Here is a 19988-nt window from a genome sequence, read left to right on the forward strand (position 1 = left end):
GTCTGTAATTAGTCAAGTCAATTCAAACAGTGAGCTAAATGGTCCTCCCAATTTTGAAAGTCCACGGCTCACACATGTTAATTAGTCCTACTATCTACTGGTAAAATTGTGCCTTTCACAGTGGATTACATTACCAGTCTCCCTAGCTTTCACTGTAATCATCTTACAACCACGTCAAATAATCACTAGACCCTTATTTTATCATCCCCAAGCGTTATTAGTGTTAAAAAATGCTACTTGTCCTGTATTTCACTCACCTGATTTCATTCACCTCATTATTCTAAATTACTACAACTAGTTTCTGTTAGTCCCAGTATTGACAGCGAAACTTCATAAAGTAACGGATTCGACACATGAGCCTTGTGTGAGTTTATTGTGAACACAGAACTCTTGGTTAATGTGGAAAATTCGAATCTAAATAACGCAAAGTATATAGTTTTACGTACTTAGCAAACACTTTTAATAATGAAAATACAAAAACTAAAAGGCCAATTCCTAATAACAGTAGATATATGCGATGACCAGAAAACAAGACTAGATAGGAGACATGTTAAGTTTCAAGAAATCTTGACAAAGCTACTTTTTTCTAAAGCTGTGTGTCATGTTGTCGCATTTTCATCCCTATGTTACCACTGGCTTCTTAGAGAGGGGGGCCAAGCGTGATCGTATGGTCTGCGCTACATACGTGCACCAAGACCCATCATGAGATAAAGGAGGAAATACATGTAGTGATTCGACAGGTATAGAACAATTCACTCCCTATGCGTATGCGCCATTCCGTCTTGGTTTGAGAGTGACAAACAGTTATATTGAATGTTACACGATGAGAGGTCAGTGTTGGACTTAGGTCGATGTTGACAATCAGAAGAGGAAGTATACATATGCAGATAGGCTGAATGATGACAACTCAAGTAAATCCCTGTGTCCGTGTGTGTGTCGTCAACACAGTAACTTGTCTTATATGCCAGCCACTTAAACTGTGCACTGTCACAATATTATCCCAGTTGATAAGTAGGGTAACTATGTCAAAAGTACATATACACTTTAATGGAGGGATAATGTGACCATAACAAGTAGGGAGAATTTCAATTGAAAAGTCAATCATAACGAGTCCACAAGCGAGAAAGGGGTCAAACGACCATGTCACATGCTCAATAATGCCTCCATCGGCGTTGAGAACTGCAGTGCATCGACGACGCACAGAGCCTATCAAACGTGCAAGGAAGGCTTTTCGGGATGTAACGCCAAACTATGCTAAAGGTCAAGGACGTTATCTGAGGTAGACAGCGTAGACGTCGATACAGCTCATCCCAAACATGCTCTATCAGGGAGGAATCAGGTGAATTTGCAGGGTACGACAGTAGGTCAACGTTGTGGTGTTGCAAGAAATACATGCAAACCCTTGCTGTATGAGGGAGGATGAAGAAGTTGGTGTAGACGTCGATCTGTCTCGTCCCAAACATGCTGGGCAACGTCAGCGTTGTGGTGTTGTAAGAAATCCATAGCAACCTTTACCGTATGAGGGTGGGCATTGTCCTGTTGGAATGTTAACCCACGGTCATGACGTTGCAGAAAAGGAATTGCCACAGGTCAAGTAATCTGATCCCTTTAGCCCACACCGATTACGTTGCCCTGAAAAATCACAAAAGGGGTTCTTTGACATGTTGTTATTCCACCCCAAATCATCATGGAATCATCGCAAAAGCGATTGATATCCAAGACACAGGCTTGTGCATTACGTTCTCGCACCCTTCTACAGGCACGTTGACGTCCATCACTAATGGTAATGTTAAACCTGCACTCATCTGTAAAAACGACACTTCCCCACCAAACCACAGTTGCAGACATGATTTAGACACCACAATCGGCGAGCTTGTCGACGACGTTCTGTCAGGATAGTTCTGACGTAACACATTTACACCCTGGAACGTGCCTCAGGACACACTTTGTCTTTGCCTTTAACGTGTCTAATAAAAAAATTGAACCCTGGCAAGGTTAAACTCCATTCCGTAAGTCTTTGATTCTTAATGAAGAAAAGTCAATGGATTGTGATCTGTAAACGCTGCAGTTGATAATGCAGTGGTACCTAGATACACTTCAAAATACTGTAAAACTATGAAAAGACCTAATGTCTCTTTCTCAATGGAAGAATAATTCCTTTGCTGCTTGTCAAATGTCTTGGAAAAGAATTTAAAAATGACGTTCAATTCCTGAGTCTTCCTCTTGAATCGGGACAGCACCTGCACCTACATCACTGGCATCAACTATATCAAATTTTGGTGCCTGCAATATTGCTAAATTCATAAGCATGGCTTTGACTTTTTCAAGAGCAATCTGACAACTGATATCCCCTGCAATTTTACCTTTACCTCAAAAAGGTTTGTAAGTGGTGATACAACATCTGAGAAATTTTATGTTAAGTTATGTTTCGTCTTAGTTTCTTTTTTTCACTTTATATGTGTTACCTAGATCTGGTTCGTGGCCACAGTTCAAGAAATTTTGGTTTCAGGTTTTGTATTTGATAAAAAGAAACACGTCGTGAAAACGCGGTTACTAAAGTAATTATTGGACGAGATTTTTGGTGTGCATTTCATGAAAATGACAATGCACTTGCATCATGAGATGTCATCCCTATAAGTAGAGTCACCGAACATACACCGACTCATTCACTTTTCGACAGTAGCAACAGGCCACCATTATCAAGGAAGCAGAGAGACCAAACTTGAATACTGAATGCTGACCAGATTGAAAGACACGTTGGAAATCATAGTTCTGTTCATGTTCGAACAATATACCGCCTGCAGCAACGAGTCCAATCCACTGAATGCACAGCCGACCGTCCTCGCAGTGGAAGACCGCCCGTGACAATGCTGAGGCAAAACCAGCAGATTATCTATCCTCACCTGCAAAATGGTTCTACTAGGTTTATGGAAACTGCACAGACAAGCACTGGAAATCACCATAGACCAAACACTACCGACACAGTGCAGAGGCGTTTGAGGCAGAGAAACGTCAGATGTGACAGGCCTTACTTGGGTCCGATCCTGACTGTTCGACATTGCCGCAAGCGACTCGCACATCACTGGAATTTTTCGTCCCCGGGAGTGTCGAACTGTAATCTTCTCCGCCGAAAGCCGGTATTGCCTCTCGACGGCTGATAGCAGAGTGAGGGTATGGCGATGACGCGGGAGCGTTTTGCAGATAATTGTGTCCTGGAAAGAGACTCGTGGTGAGGTCTGAACACAACTGCGTGGGATGCTATTGCTCTCAGTCCCAAACTAGGCCCTTTTGTGCTCCAGAATATTAGTCCCGGTAGAGGAAATGGTGTAACACCTGCCCCCTATATTGTTCAAGCTCTGAGACCTTCCTCGTGCCATAATTTGGTGACCCGTGAAGGTCCCGGGGTAGAAGAGGCCTTCAGCAACCCATGCTTGCCATAAACGGTGACTGTGCTTGTTGTAAGAGGCGACTAACGGGATCGGGTGGTCAGGCTTGCTGTCTTGGTTGACACATGTCATCGACTCCCAATTGCACAGATCGATGCTCATGTTGTTGGTCACTGAATTGCCTGGTCCAGACTCGATTATTTACAGACCGCCGCCATATGGCTGGAATATTGCTGAGTGCTGCGTAAAACTTCACTCACTCACTCACTCATTCACTCCACCATACTTTGGTCATCGTTGAAACCATGTCTTCCAGCAGGACAACTCGCGTCCCCATACTGCCAGAGCAACTAGAGACTTTCTGAGTCAACATAGCATACACAGTCTTCAATGGCCTACTCTCAGTGCAGACTTAAACCCGATAGCACACACGTGGAACGAGATCCAGAGGAGACTCAGAGATGTGCGACCAAGGTCGACAACTTGCACTGAACACTCTCAGGCGTACCACCAAGTCTGGGCCCGATGTTCACGTCGTCTTCATCAGCCGTCTCATCCACTCCATATACAGACGAGGCAACGCTCAAGGAGGCCATACACGATATTACCTTTCGGACTGCACTGTCGCGCCACCTGCCGTCATTTTGACTTGTAATTGTCTTCATGATGAAATTCGTCTTGATGATCACACATGTTAATTTTGAAAATTGTCCGACACTTAGTACGTTAAACACATGTGTTTGAATTAAACTGATTACCAGTTTCCAAAAAGAGTGACGTTTCTTTGCGGTTCAGTGTGTGTGTACATATATATATAAAGAGAGAGAGAGATATGATTACATCGAAAATAAATTTCTCCAAAATTAAGTGCAAATTTTAGTAAGATGAACTACACGAGGATGGTCCATCAAACTGCTAAAACACATGCGCAGATATTGTGCATGTGAACAACTGTGTTTGGGTCTACAGTTTTGGGAAACGTTTCACTAATTTTCATCATTTACTGAACTCATGACAATAATCTTTTCACCCTTCCGAATTTGTTTTGCAATACACCAGTCCATGCTTTAACAGTACCTTTAAACAGTATGGACTGTTTTGCACAATCTAGTATAGAACAGTTGACTGGAGTTAGAGGCTGGTAACTTTCGATGGGTACTGTATTATTTTCCAACGATATTCTATTTTATATATCATATTTGGAGGCTACATCAACATCAGCTTGTACACTTGGTATGTGCTTCATTTGGATGCGGTAAAACTAACCGAATTTAGTCACACCAGCACACTCTATATTCCACTGATTGCTGTCACATCTAAACACCAGTCCTACTTTGCCAAGATGGGAGTCCGTCACATTTAGTGTTACTGATGAGCTGTTATCTGTGACGCTTGGTACAGAGTCGGCTTCCGTCAGCAGGGTTGTCACATTTCCGGTCTGGATGGAGATGCTGTGGGCGGTGGAGCAGTAGTAGTCTCGTACGTCCACCGTGAGGGACAGATAATGGTACTGGACAAGTGAGTTAGTGTCCTGCTTACTGGTGATGCTACATGTTGGTGTCTCTGAAGCATTCAGACTTTAGAATCAAACCAAAAGTCAGTGAGAGAGCGATGTGAGGAGAGAAGGAAGAAGAACATAGTTTGAATTAATGAGAGTAGAGTAAACAAATCAAATCTTTCATTGACATTTCTCACCGACGATGTATATGAACTATGCATTCAGAAGTATTTAAATATATGCTTTGCAAAACCCATGCTCCAACTTTCGCTTGTTCAGTTGTATGACGCCATAGGCAATAACATTTATGTTAAAAGAACGCAAGTTTTTTGGTTTTTTAATATTAGTTTGGGAAAGGTAGATCAGTGATTTACACAAGTAGCGTCATCAATCAAGACATGTCGGGTAGTGTCGGGTACGTCACAGAGTTTAACGAATCGATTCGGTTGGTCGGGATCGTCTGTTCAGACAAGAAACTATGTTCCTGAGGACTTACCGAGTACATGGATGAATGTTTTAAACCCTAACGTCGGATTCATGTACATGTATTTGAGTTCATTTCAAATTCACTAAACCTTATACTAAACAATCGACTTCGGAACAAGAATAGATATATGCGATGGCCTGCTCTTTTAATAAAAGACAGACTATATGACTTGACAGGCCACAACTTAAGCTTTAAGAAATTCTGACAACGCTACTTTTCTTAAAAGCTGTCGTGGTTTCGCATTTTCATCCCTATGCTTCCTGCTTCCCCGAGAAAGGAGCACATGATCGTATGGTTATTGCGTCACAGAACAGCGCCAGGAGCTATCATTAGATGAGGGAGTGAGTGAGTTAAGATTTATAGTCACATAGGCAGTATTCCAGCCATATCGTACCTCAAACTAGTTCTAAAATACGAATAGATATATATCATACATAAAATCCTGTCAGCGAAGGGCAGTACAACTACTAGAGTATCACACCTTGATTAAAACTTAGCTAGCGTATGTCTGGAGATTAGAATAGAACCCTATTTTTAAGCATTTCAAAGTAGAAATGGGCTAGTATTCGCCACCAGCTGAACGCAGATCACCATACCAGGGTCCAGGGGGATTACTTTACTTTAGCTAACTGCATGGACCCTAGCTGGATTTACACCATCCCCTCTGCCATTGACTTTTATGCAGAATATTAGCAATACATTAACATGACAAAATACTACGATTAAAAGCGTGGAAAACTTAAATTTACATCAAATGGTTTGGGACTTATGTACCATACTACTTGTACCCTTTCAGGAGGACACTAATTTCACAGTTGTATAACCATCGTTGAGGATACAGCCACTAATGATTTGAGATAACTAATTTAAACTCCCAATAATAAAATATTATCTATTTACAAATCAGTTAACAAATCTAATGCTTTTCGGAATGCAACAATGAAATGAGAACTGGTATTGTTAAAAAGATCCTTCATAGGTCATGATTTGAAATAGTTGTCAACTTTGATGGAAATACTCAACTCAGTCAAGCAAGATATAATTGACCGTGATTCTTTATTCACAAGGGATACAAAACGGAGGATCCTCACCTTTTAGTATATATCATCTTACGCGTATGGGTCGTTTGTGGCCAATGTGGCGTCATCGCATAATGGCCGCCTTGAATCTGGACTGACAACCCAAGTAAGTGTAACCAATATTGGGTTTTATTGCATGCAATTTATTGATACTCGCTTGAGTGTCCCACTTCTTTTGCATCAGATCACCAATATAAGACCCAATGGTAGCTTTATAATCAGCGTATGGAATAAGAAGTGGTGTCACAGATTTGTTGAGTGCTGCCTTAGCAGTAAAATCAGCCATTATGCTCAGAGAAATGCCAAGGTGGTTGGGCAATCAACAAAAGACGACGTAGAATTGGCCAGTAGCAAGATCATTACTGAACGATTTCTATTAAACGTGGATGTTTACAATAAGGTTTTTAATAGCCTGAAGGCACGAAAGAAAGTCCTAACAGACAAACATATACTGTTTGTACTTAGGGTGTTGTTAAACATAATTAAAGGCAGTTAGGATAGAATGTGTTTCTGCTGTGAAAAGATCTGTTATGTGGTTATCGAGACGATATTGTTTACCAATACCAATGGCCCAAGTCACTGAGCCACCATCCTTGCACCCATCTTTAAACAGGCATTTATATGCATTAAATTGACTGTTCAAATTATTATATTCTTGCTTATACTGTAATTCATTGGCTCCTGATATTCTTTAAAATATTGTGAGAGTTATGTCGACTTGTGGAAGAGCCAGTCGCCAAGGCGCAGAAGAAAAAAAAAACACTACAGAAGTATATTTTCCAGCACAATGCCGGTAGTAGAAAAGAATGCATTTATGTGCCCAATAGGGGGACCAATAGATTTCCTGTTGTATAAATCGTCCTGAAGGGGATTGAAGACACAGTTATAAGCAGGGTTAGATTCATTGGAGATTCGAGTAAAGTTTGTTAATATAAATAATATAAATATTAACTAAGATTGGTAATGTTAAGATAAATATACAGCGGTTTGTAAAAGATGGTTCGTCGGCCTCGAAGGAGAGACTATCTTCAGGAGAGGTTCTCAAGGACCGAAGACAATGTCTTAGACATTGATACTGGACAGAATCAAGTAGTTGTAGGCTGCTTTTGCGGGCTCCACCATATAAGATGGAGCCATATCAAGTTTCGAGAGGACCAGTGACATAGGTGGAGGGCGGAGGTGGCATGATCCCCTCGCTACTTTTGAGTTGAAAATAACTTTCAACAAACCTAGTGCATTCAGGAATTTCGCTTTAAGGGATTTAATTTTTGGCAGAAAGGTTAATGGGAGGCTTCCTTTGTAGCCTTGATATGGTGCCATTTAACAGTTCAGGGTCCTTTTGTCGTATGTATTTATGATTAAACGTATACAATTTGTTTTTAATTTGGAAACTTTAAAACCTTTTTCAAGACACCATTCCTTCCGCTATTTAAACACAACTGCATTTGCCGTTCAGTGGTATCCATAATTTTGCCACGACAAAAGAATATTAACATCATCAAGAAATAACGAACCATCAATTAAATCGTTTAAAACCTTTAATAAACTATTAATCTTTACACTAAACAATGTGACAGGGATAAAAGAAAATGAAATACGCGTGGTAATTCGACAGGCATAAAACAATTGACTTCCTGTGCGTATCCGCTACTGGTGAAAATGGGACGTTAATAATACATCACACAATCTCACTGGTGTGCATCTTTAACAACTGATCGTGCTACATCATTGATGGAGGGTAATGCAAGAATGAGACAATGATAATTACAAGACAATGACTGTGTGTTCATAATAACTAGCCTGGCCTCATAACACACAGCTCCATACAAACCGTTGGCATCTTTTGAAATTATATCTCTTCTGTGGGAAATATGAAACTGAAATATACTCACGCACAACGGTCAGAATACACTTGCCGCCACCATCAAGTCCAGAAGTACATAACCATTCTCCAGCATCTGTTGTTTCTACACGAGAAATGTTGAGGACTGAGTGAGTGCTGTTGATGACAGAGGCCGATACGTTCCGAGTCGTACATGATCCATTTGACAATTTACAATGTGCAACGGCAATTTCACTGGGGTTGTTATACACGTGTAGCAGACTTGCCCCGACACAGATCAGCTGTCCAGACGACCCCAGACAATTGGAATGTGAGCAGATGAGTACAGCAGAAACTGTGGAGAATATTTCAGAAGTGTGAAGTGCTGTTTTTTTGTTTCTCAACTCTTTTGGAATTTCTCAAGTATTACATTATCGTAAATACAAAATAACCTTTGCATCGATTTTCATTTAAAATGAGTCGTTAGTATGTCATTTACTGAAATGATTTCCCTAAATGTGTTGAACTGACCGCAAAGTGATTGTGTCAGCAACAGTAACGTCTTGTGTACGGCTGTGTTGGTTGCCATCCTGGAAATGGAAAATTCACAAATTATTCAAATGAACTATTAAATAAGGGGGCGTATCATATATGCCCGTTATGAAAGTAAATGCGTATCATATAGGAACGTTGTGAGTGAGTGAGTGATTGAGTGAGTTAATATTTAATGTCACATCGGCAATATCTCAGCCATATCGTGACAAGAACATTTAATACTGAAATGAAATATGTAACTATTATAAAACCTGTCAACGAAGGACAGTAAAACAACTAGAATATCAAGATGAGAATATAAAACTAGTAACTATACCTGAAACAATTTATCTATAGAGGACAATACAAGATAAAAATGGGCTATAGATTGCTAACAACTGAAGGTAGATCGGCATACTAGGGACCATGGGGACTTACCGTACCTTTGCTATCTGCATGGACCCTAGCTGGATTTACACCATCCCCTCAGCCGTCAGCAATTTGGGAAATCTAGCAGTGCAAATAAAAAGACATTTATGCTACGATTAAAAACGTGGAAAGTTTGAATTTACTTTGAATGTTTGTGAACTTACGCACCCTCTCAGGAGGACAATAGTTTTACAGTACTTCAACCCCCTTTGCGGATACAGCCACTAACAAGCACAGTTATGAATTTAAACTTCCAATAATAAAATATTTAAAAGCCTGAAGGCAAGAAAGAGAGTCTGAATAGATTATATACTGTTTACGTTTCGGGTGTCTTTGAATATATTTAAGAGCTGTTAATATGGCATTAGCTTCGGCTGCAAAAATAGAACTATTGTCCGGTAATCTAGAAGATATTGTACTGGATCCAATGACAGTGGCACAAGCAACTGCGCCAGCGTCCTTGGACCCATCTGTAAATAAGGATTTTTATTTTTTTATGTATTTTCAATTGATTATATTCTTGTTTATACTGTAATTCATTCGTTTCTGATGTTTTAAATGTAGTTAATGTTAGGTCAACCTGTGGTCTAACCAACTGCCAAGATGGAGAGGAAAGAAGACGGAAGGGAGCTATATTGTTCAGCTCAATACCAGCTGCAGCAATAAACGGCTTTATTCTGAGCCCAAGAGGTAGAACAAGAGAAGACTTTTTGCTATATAAATCCTCATAAGGAGGATTGAAGACACAGTTATATGCAGGGTTAGATTCCTTAGAGTATAGTTTTGCGATATATTGTAAAGATAGTTTGATACGGCATTGTGCAAGAGATGGTTCATCAGCCTCAACGTACAGACTGTCAGTTGGTGAGGTTCTGAAGGACCCAAGACAAAGTCTTAGACCGTGGCGATGGACAGGATCAAGAATTTTAAGATTGCTTTTGCAGGCTCCACCATAGACGATAGAACCATAATCAAGTTTAGAACGAACCAGTGATCGATATAGATGTAGAAGGGTAGCTTGATCCCCTCCCCATTTTGAATTTGAGACAACTTCAAGTGCTGTCAAGTACTTTCAGACATTTAGTTTTAAGTGATTTAATATGTGGTAAATACGTTAAATGTGAATCAAAGATTATACCCAAGAATTTGGCTTCCTTCACAACTTTAATCCGCGTCCCATCTAGAGATAGTTCAGGGTCTTTATGTGGCTTGTATTTACGACAAAAATCTATGCAGTTAGTTTTCGATTTGGAAAATTTAAAGCCGTTTTCAAGACACCATTTATTCATCCTGTTTAAACACAACTACATTTGCCGTTCAATGGTATGCATATTTTTACCACGACAAGAAATATTAAAATCATCCACAAATAACGATCCATCAATTGAATCATTTAAAACTTTTGATAAACTGTTGATCTTGATGCTAAAAATAGGGACAGACAAAATACTGCCTTGTGGAACACCCTGATCCTGATTGTAATGATCAGACAGGGTAGAACCCATGCGGACCTGGAAATGTCTGTCATTTAAAATGTTGGCAATAAATTAAGGCAAACGACCTCGCAAGCGAAAGTCATGTAAATCTCTCAGAATGCCATATTTCCAGGTTGTGTCATATGCTTTTTCGAGATCAAAAAAGATAGACACAGCGTGTTGTTTATTAATTAGTGCGTTTTTCACAAATGATTCTAAACGCATTAAGTGGTCGACAGTACTTCTGTTTTTACGGAAACCACACTGTATATCTGTTATGAGATTATTTGTTTCCAAGTACCAAACAAGTCGATTATTTAACATGCGTTCCATGGTCTTGCAAACACAGCTAGTCAATGAAATCGGACGATAATTGGAGGGATCCCTATGATCACGTCCAGGTTTAGGTATTGGTACTACTATGGCGTCACACCATGAAGAAGGAAAGGTACCCGATGTCCAAATATCATCAAAAATATTTAGGAGAGTTTCCAGGCAGGATTCTTGTAAATGTTTCAGGAGTTGATAATGTATGTTATTAGCTCCTGTAGCAGTGTCATGAGCTTGATCAAGAGCAGTACGGAGTTCATGAATAGAAAACGTTTCATTATAATCTTCCCCATTATCAGAATTGAAATTAATAGTTTTCTTTTCTTCTTGTTTTTGATATTGCTGGAATTTTGCTACATAATTTGAAGAGGAAGAATGTTTAGCAAGGGTTTCACCCAGTTTATCATCAATATCTGATTTATCAGTAAGCAATTGATCTCAATGTTTAAGATGATGGACGGTAGATTTAGTACCCTTACCTTTAATTTTCTGGACCATGTTCCATACCTTGGACATGGGTGTCCGAGAATTTATTTTGGATACATAATTTTGCCAAGATTGGCGTTTGTTCTGTTTAAAAGTACGCCGTGCTTTAGCATTTAAAATTTATTTAAATTATGCACCATGGGATGGCGACGGAAATAATGTTCTGCTTTTTTCCTTGCCTTCCTAGCCTGTTTGCACTCATCGTTGAACCACGGTTTTCTTAGGTGTGGAACTGCAGAGGACTTTGGTATACACTCATCAGCTATGGAATTGAGTTGATCAGAAAAGCATTTAATAGCACCAGGAACGTCAATAAAACGTTCAGGTTTAAGTTTTTCAGCACACAGTGTTTCATATAAAGCCCAGTTAGCCTTTTTAAAATTACGCCTTGATGATGGAGGAACATCAGATGGAGTTACAGCTTTTAATACAGTAGGAAAATGGTCACTTCCACAGAGGTCATTGTGGACTGACCATTCAAATTCATTTAGTAGTTCTGAATTTGTCAATGACAAGTCAAGAGCAGAATAGGTCCCTGTACCAGGGTGTAAATATGTGCTGGAACCATCATTATAAATACATAAATCATTGTCAGAACAAAAGTCCTCCAACAACTTACCTTTAGTGTTTGCAGTTACACTACCCCAGTGTGGGTTGTGCCCATTTAAATCTCCCATTATAATACAGGGCTTCGGGAGTTGGTCATATAAAGCTTGAAAATCAGTTTTGGTAAACGTCGAAGACGGCGAAATATACAGCGAGCATAGCGTAAACGCTACATGTAAACGCTAAGTGAAACAGGGCTTTGAATAACGTTTTGTCTGACCAGAATGGATGACCCGCCAGTGGCCCTATCACCCGGAGGTGCAAAACAATGATATGCATTAAAATGACGCAGGTCAAATGTATCTATTTGTTTTACATATGTCTCTTGGAGACATATCGCTGAAGGTGTGAAATCTTGGACTAATAGCTGTAATTCATGTAAATTAGTCCTCAATCCTTTGCAGTTCCACTGTACAATATTATTGAATAAACTATCTTTTGGGGGGATTTATTGGGGATCTACCCCGCACTCTTTTAGAGGGCGACAAGCCATGTGCCCTAGAATGGACGTTTTCAGAAATGTTCATGTCTTCAAGAGACCCAATTTTATCAAACAGTTGAATTTTGTTCTGTGACCCTTTAGGAGCTCTGCCACTCTGTTGCCTTGAAGCATCAGGCTTTGGCTTAGGTTTACTTTTCATAATTTGTTGACTATCAGCTGTCGATTGAGACTTTGAGTGTGACTGAGATGATGATGATTTGTGATCAGAAGAAGACTTTGATGTACTAGGAAGTGATTCCTCAGCCTGAGATGATATAGCAGGGTACAAAAGCTGTGGAGAATCACAATTTACCCAAGTCAAGGTAGTTTGGCAGCCTGTGGATGATTTTGTTATTTTAGGGGTTGAGTCCAATGATGTTTTTGCTACTGTAACATAACTTTCTGGAAGATCAGACCTCTTTACAATTTTTTTTGCCTCAGAAAAGGAGATATTTTGAGTAAACTTTATTCTGTTTATCTCCATTTGCTCTTTCCAAATATGACACTGTTTTGAAAATGAGGAGTGGTCGCCTGAGCAGTTGGTGCATTTTTTGACGTTACTGTCACAATCTTCTGTTGTGTGTGTCTTTTCACTGCAGTGAGCACACACAACAGACAATGTGCAAGTATTGACACCGTGGCCGAACTTTTGGCATTTGAAACACCGAAGGGGATTCGGTATGTACTTTTCCACACTGATATTACAGTATCCAGCTTTAAGTGATGTTGGAGCAGTAGGTGATGAGAAAGAAAACAGATAGGTATTAGTTTGAATGGTTGTGTTGTTTTTACGGATTCACATATAATACACCCTGATCTTTCATTTCAGAAGCGATATCAAGTTCAGACATGTCTGCCAGTAAGCGATCTCGATCACGTACGCTTCCCTTACTCGTGTTCAGTGTTTTGTGACAGTAACCGGAGTGCCAACGAAAGTGTCAGTGTTCAAAAGGTTCGTTGACTGTTGCCTTTTGGCGGACTCGATCAACAGTGCACCAGAACGTAATTTCCTAATGTTCTTTACATCACCGGCAATGCCTTGGATACCCTTAGACACCGCAAAAGGGTTTAACTTTAAAGGTGCATTATCTTTGGTCTCAATGACAATAAAACGTGGCCAGTAGTCAACGTGTTTAGACGGTCTGAGGTCATCAACAGGGTCATTTTCAAGAGGACATTTGCTCTTTTTAGTCGGGGTTTCGTAAGCCATGGTGAGTTATTTAGGTTTCATCATCCGAGCTCCCCACCCACCACGGAGTATCACAAGGACAATGCTAAAGCAAGCGGGCCTCCAGCCTGCAGCACCAAGGATACCTGGATGATATACTCCAACAGAAGAATTATGAATAATTGATCCACCAGACTGGCCCATGAGCCATCGCCTTCTGGGCATAAGACTCTAGGCAAAGTTTTAAATTTCAGAATTCAAATCAAACACGTTTATAAAAATAAAACCAAGACCAAAATTACATCAATTTCAAATTATACTTGTGCAAATATATATAGATTCCATGCACAGGGCTTGGCATGACCAGCCGATTGGTCGAACCGGGCCCATTCGACCACCCGTCTAGGCGAAGTCAGGGCCAAAGTGGTGTATTGAGCAACAGGAACACGGTTGCAAGCTCCTATTGCCCTCAACAACCAGGATCCCTTCCTCCGCCGACACGGGCCGCAACCCACGGCAAACGGGTTGGTGGACCAAATATCCCCCCGGGTCCACTACGGGGGTGTCGGCGAGCTCTTGGCGTTACCCAGCACCCACCACGAGGAGGTGGCTCGCCACGGGTGCCATATGGCCGTGGACATGAAATACGTAGTGGCAAGCAAATCCACGTTGGACAAAGGGCGAACGTCGCATGTGCAAGGAATAACAATTGATGCAAGATAGCATTCAGAGAGTGCGTCCCAAATCCACGTTGACAAACGGCACAGCTTTATGTTAATCATTGGATTTACTTGTTGGATTACTATTCCTTCTTAACCAAGAACAGGAATTACATTTGCAGTACAAGCTGTCCAGGCCGCACACTTGAAGTCCACCTTTGCAATTGGTCAGACACAACGTTGGAGTTCTTACAACATTTTCATAAGTATATATAACCAGTGATAATGTACAACAGAGTCTCCCTAATAAAGCTTATCGAATACATTCAACACCAATTAAAATGTTGATAAAATCCATAATAATAGTAAACACTTCAATAAAGCAATCCTACACGCGATTGGTGCATATTTAGCATCAATATGGCTCACCACCTGCAACAATGTGTACGTAATGGCTACTGGAAGGAATGTGTGTTCACTCTGCAAGTCGAGTGGTCCTACGAATATTCTTAGCTTACTTTAGTTAGAAAATCAAAAATCCTAAAGTGAATCGAATCCCATTTGTGCCATGAAGTTGATAACTTGTGGCAGAGTGTATGGGGGCAGTAATTTGTAGTAAACTGTTCCTGTGTAATGGGCTATTTTTAACGGTCAGCTGTGAAAAGAATGGTCTTTTCAACACATGATGTTACGGCTATGAATTTGCCTTGACAAACGATGTAAGAAACCCACTGTGAACAAGTCTAAAGCATTCAAATATTATTATTATCAAAGAGAGGAAGTTATACAAAGTCAAAAGTCAATTTCACAATAACGATTTCAAATACAATGCAAATGAGACAAAATCTTAGGCCATGGATCACAAAATATACTATAGCAAACTCACCAAAGTCTCAGCGCGAGAGAAAAACAGTTATGCAGAATGTAACACAGCGAGAGGTCAGGCAACAGTAGATCAGGCGTTGACAGATGCAGAAAGATATTACTCCAGTTAAACTCTGTGCCCGAGTCTCAACACGGCAACTATAACTATATATTCAGTGTTTTCCCGAAAGTTCGGGCACATACGACCATCGCCAACACTGTAGAAATCTCTAGCAGTCTCCCGGAAATAAGAAATAGAAAACCAATGGCAGATAATTTCCAGTCTGCCTGCTACCAAAATCTTTAAAATGCTGACCATCTATTACACGGAATGTGACCCATCTCATAATGATTTTTCCAAACACTAAACGTTGTGACCCAATAACAGTAATTATTACTTAATTAATAACAAAATATACAGAAAATACACTCTCGTAAAAGTGAGCACATTAGTTTGTAAAAAACCTCTGAATGAATACATTTGAAAAAGGAAATATCGTCTAGATTTTTCTTTAAGTTCTGGCGACACGTGTGCCAAGTGAACAACGTTCAAGTTCGTGAGACGGCATGTGTAATTGTTCTGTGTGGTATGAAGGTATCATGAAATAAGGATAAAATGGTTGGACGAATACCTTCTGTATTAACCCGTGAAGGTCCCGGGTTAGAATAAGCCTTCACCAACCAATGCTTGCCATAAAAGGCGACTATGCTTGTCGTAAGAGGAGACTAACGGGATCGGGTGGTCAGGCTGACTTGGTTGACACGTCATCGGCTCCCAATTATGCAGATCGATGCTCATGTTGTTGATCACTGGATTGTCTGGTCCAGACTCGATTATTTACAGACCGCCGCCATATAGCTGGAATATTGCTGAGTGCGGCGTAAAACTAAACTCACTCACTCACCTTCTTTATTTATCCTGAAAGATTCTCCTTCTCTGACTAATAATCTTAAGGAATATTGGGGTATTGGGCTTATATGAATACCGCTACGGTCATAATCATGTGAAGTAGCCTGTTCCAATACTTAACACGTGTTGTATGATGTACTGTTAAGTGTTTCATACTGGATTATGTTTTGCAGTGTTTGTGTCCATAACTGGACAAAGTAATAATTTATATGATGAAAACTATATTTACTCAAAAGGAAACCATGTGGATTTCAAAGAAATATCTATCCAAGATTATCCGAGCCATACACAAAGTAGTCTTCCATATAACCTAGCAAGAAGAATATGTGCAATAGTTTCAAACAAGGACAATTAAAGACTGAATGACCTTAGAATACTTTTACTATTACGGGAATATCCACAATCTCTTGAAGAAGATTTACAGCTTAACAGAGATCTTTAGACAGGAACGATGAAACAAACTAATGAGCAAAATGTAACTGCTTTTTGCATCAACTTAAAATCCGTTGAACCCAAATGTGTTCTATACGATTAAAGAAACATGTGCGAATGTGTTCCATACGATTAAAGAAACAAGGTGACAGACAATGCTAAAATCTGTAAACATAATTAGTAGCAAAAAGGCAAGCTCAGAATCTTAAAAAGATCCTAGCAAAGCAAAATTTACTTCTAAAAACAGAATGTACTAACTCCTACTGTGTCCAGATGTAAGAGAAGTAACTGTGGAACGTGTCAACATATTGTTGGTGGACACTCTGTAACTTTCACGAGAAACTGTGATTTCTTTGTAAAACAGAACTTTGACTGTTCTTCCATAAATATCATATATGTCACACCATGCAGAAGCAGCAATGAACAGTGTATTGGTCAATCAGAAAATCCGAGAGCCCGGGTTTGTGTCCATAAACAACTAATACAGTGTCCTGAAACCGATGTATCCCACTAAGTGAGCATCAAAATATAGATAAGTTCACAATATCGTTAACAAGTACAATACTCGGACAAACTAAAAAGAATTTTAAAAGAGCCCTACTTGATAGATAAGTTCAAACCAATGTTAAACCACTGTAACCTTGATCTTGCCACTCTAGAACTTTGTTCAGTTGGTCGGGATCTATAGCCTAAAATGTTTCAGATTTAAGTACGAGAGAGAGAGAGAGAGAGAGAGAGAGAGAGAGAGAGAGAGAGAGAGAGAGGTCTGGAAAAATACTACGGTGATTGTAAATATTGCCACATTATAAAAAGTTAACATACTCTAGTTTTGTAACGGGCATAGACACATGTACATGAAATCTAAATAACTGTGTTATTTCAGAAGATAAGTCAAGGGTCCAGAAGGAAAGAAAATATATGCAAGCAAGAATCTATCGAAACAGAGGTATGTTAGAGGGTATTTATAAATGCGCAACCATCAATAAAGACCAACCAATAATGCAACGCAAGCTTTCTACCATTTGATCATATATTAAGTAAGTAAATACTCACTTTCTTAATTATCACTGAAATTTTGTTCAAGTAAAATATACATTTTAACCCACAGTGCTCAGTTAGATGTTGAAAATAAAATAAATAGTGTTTTACTTACACTGTGTTAGTAAAATTGTCAAAATAGTTACTTCATGCCACCATGCTGACCGGAACGTGTTATAGGTGCTGTTGTGGTTTAGGTTATTTCATCCTCATACCTACTTAATAGCTGACAACCTGCGGGGTATTACAGCAGACGCACGTTTGAGTACATGTGACCATTCGTGTTACATTGTTTTTTTTCAACAGACATGTTGGAAAAGTCGAGGAGAACGACAAATGATAGTTTGTTTCTTACTTTATTTCTGAATCGCATCGCTTGTCTTCATGCTGTCAGATATGTGTCTAGAAGCGAAAACGCCAGACTTTTATTTCTTACAAGGGCAAACTCACTGCTGTCTAGACATTTAAACAATACTCAAGATCATTTACTCAGAAATGATTATCATGATATTCGTCCATGGGTGTGTAATTGTAGGCGATGTCATTTGAGACACATCACATTTTATTGTTTTCTGGTGAAGGTATTTTATTAGTTAAAATTATGCAAATACAACTACTAAACACCAAAAATTTATTTAAGGCTTTCATTGGTGAAGGGTTATTTGATGAACATCGCGGTTGTCTGAAATGTGATCTACGAAGTTCATAGAAGGTTTTGATGAGGGTTTGGTGTTAAAATTATATATGGTTGAGGGGCATCTGAATTATGCTTCTTTGTGGAATATTTACATCACTAAGGAAGTGAGGTGGTTCATTCTGGTCTCATTTTCATATTAGGTGTAATGTGAAAAGAGATAAAGTCTCTGATTGGGTACAAGTTCTTTGAGGCATATTAAATACCCTGGGTGTCCAAGCACATGGCACTTATCACCCGGCCTTGTACAGAACAGCATAACACAACAGTAGCATTATTACTTGCCACAGGTTAGTTTTAATTGATAGTTTCTTTTGTTTAAATACAGCCAAGTTAGACATTATTGTTGATACTATGCTTAAACAGAATTTTTTAAAAACATCACTACGAATAAATAATAAGCAAGTTCTTTCAACAAAACATGTAACTGAAGTGTATGCACTTGTGCATACCTTTGAAATGGTGTTTTGCAGGTGCCAAATGGTAGAAATTGTAAACACCCATTTCATTGCATAGATGGGTAAGGTGTATATTTCTTCAATAGACTGTTATTCCTCAGTACATTGTGTGAATGTTTTTACTGTGTATTTGTGTATCATGTCTTTATTTTAACTGACTTAATGCAACCTGCACAATGTTAAGCTATTTGTTATACACAACATTTTCCTAGAATGATATATTTTATGTGTATTTGATGTTTTGTGAAATGTTGCGGGATGGTTTCTTGTGGAATCTAATGTGGATTAGATTCTACCCTAGACAACTGCCCTAGAAATAAAATGTCCTCACCACTACCATCTTGTTTTGATGAAGAGTGCTGGTCACAGGTGGAGACGATATTTGAAAAAAATAATATACTTACCCTAGTCACGCCATGCACAATATTTATCCTCTCTGATAACTATCCCTTCAGTGGCCACCCGCACATTTTGCCTCATGCCTTGTATTCGTTTTGTATACACCCTCGAAACTGTCTTATTCTCTTTTCACCTCACTTGACGTCACACCAGCGTATAGCAAATGTATCCTGCTTCCTCTTTCAGTTCATGACTTGTCACAAACACAAAAAATATAAGATACTAGAAGGGAGATAACTCTTCGGGTCTAGTATGGGACGTAAATACGATTCCATCAGATGCTTAACAATATCGTTTGGGAAGGGGTTGCGGATTTAAAATGTATAATAAGATCAACTGAATCAATCAGGAATACTCACAATTTGTCAATTTGTTTGACTATGTACTATCAGGAACACATCATCTAAAGAAAGTCCGTAATAAGGTATCCAAAGATGCTCTCTAATTATATTAAATTAAAATAATTCTGGTAGTGAAATTACAAATTTTGCGAGGAAAAACATTCTGCCAGAAATTTCTACAGAAATGCAATTTCAGAGCCAGTTTGTGAGGTTATTAACCCGTGAACACACTGGCGCATGAACGTTTTGGGTTCATCTCCTCGAGATCTTTCCAGTGATATAAAATATGTCCTTGTAGCTTGCTCCCTTCTGTGTGTCAAGATAGGACTTGCTGGCCATTCCTAAGTTGTTCAACCCGGCCTTGTGGTTACAGTATGTTGATAATCTGGCCCTCAATCAGCTACAGACCACA

General features: G+C 39.4%; 1 protein-coding gene across 1 annotated transcript in view; it reads right to left on the bottom strand.

The window, feature by feature from the left end:
• Positions 1-19988, bottom strand: part of LOC137287840 (uncharacterized) — a 31118-nt gene that overhangs the window by 2672 nt on the left and 8458 nt on the right. Inside the window, exons 2-3 of the mRNA XM_067820254.1 lie at positions 4666-4963; positions 2452-2465 (exon numbers count right to left, since the gene is read on the bottom strand). Coding sequence (XP_067676355.1) covers positions 2452-2465; positions 4666-4963 — 312 coding nt within the window. The remainder of the gene's footprint in view (positions 1-2451; positions 2466-4665; positions 4964-19988) is intronic.

This window comes from Haliotis asinina, chromosome 1, assembly GCF_037392515.1.
Source record: "Haliotis asinina isolate JCU_RB_2024 chromosome 1, JCU_Hal_asi_v2, whole genome shotgun sequence".
Taxonomy (NCBI): Eukaryota; Metazoa; Mollusca; class Gastropoda; order Lepetellida; family Haliotidae; genus Haliotis; species Haliotis asinina.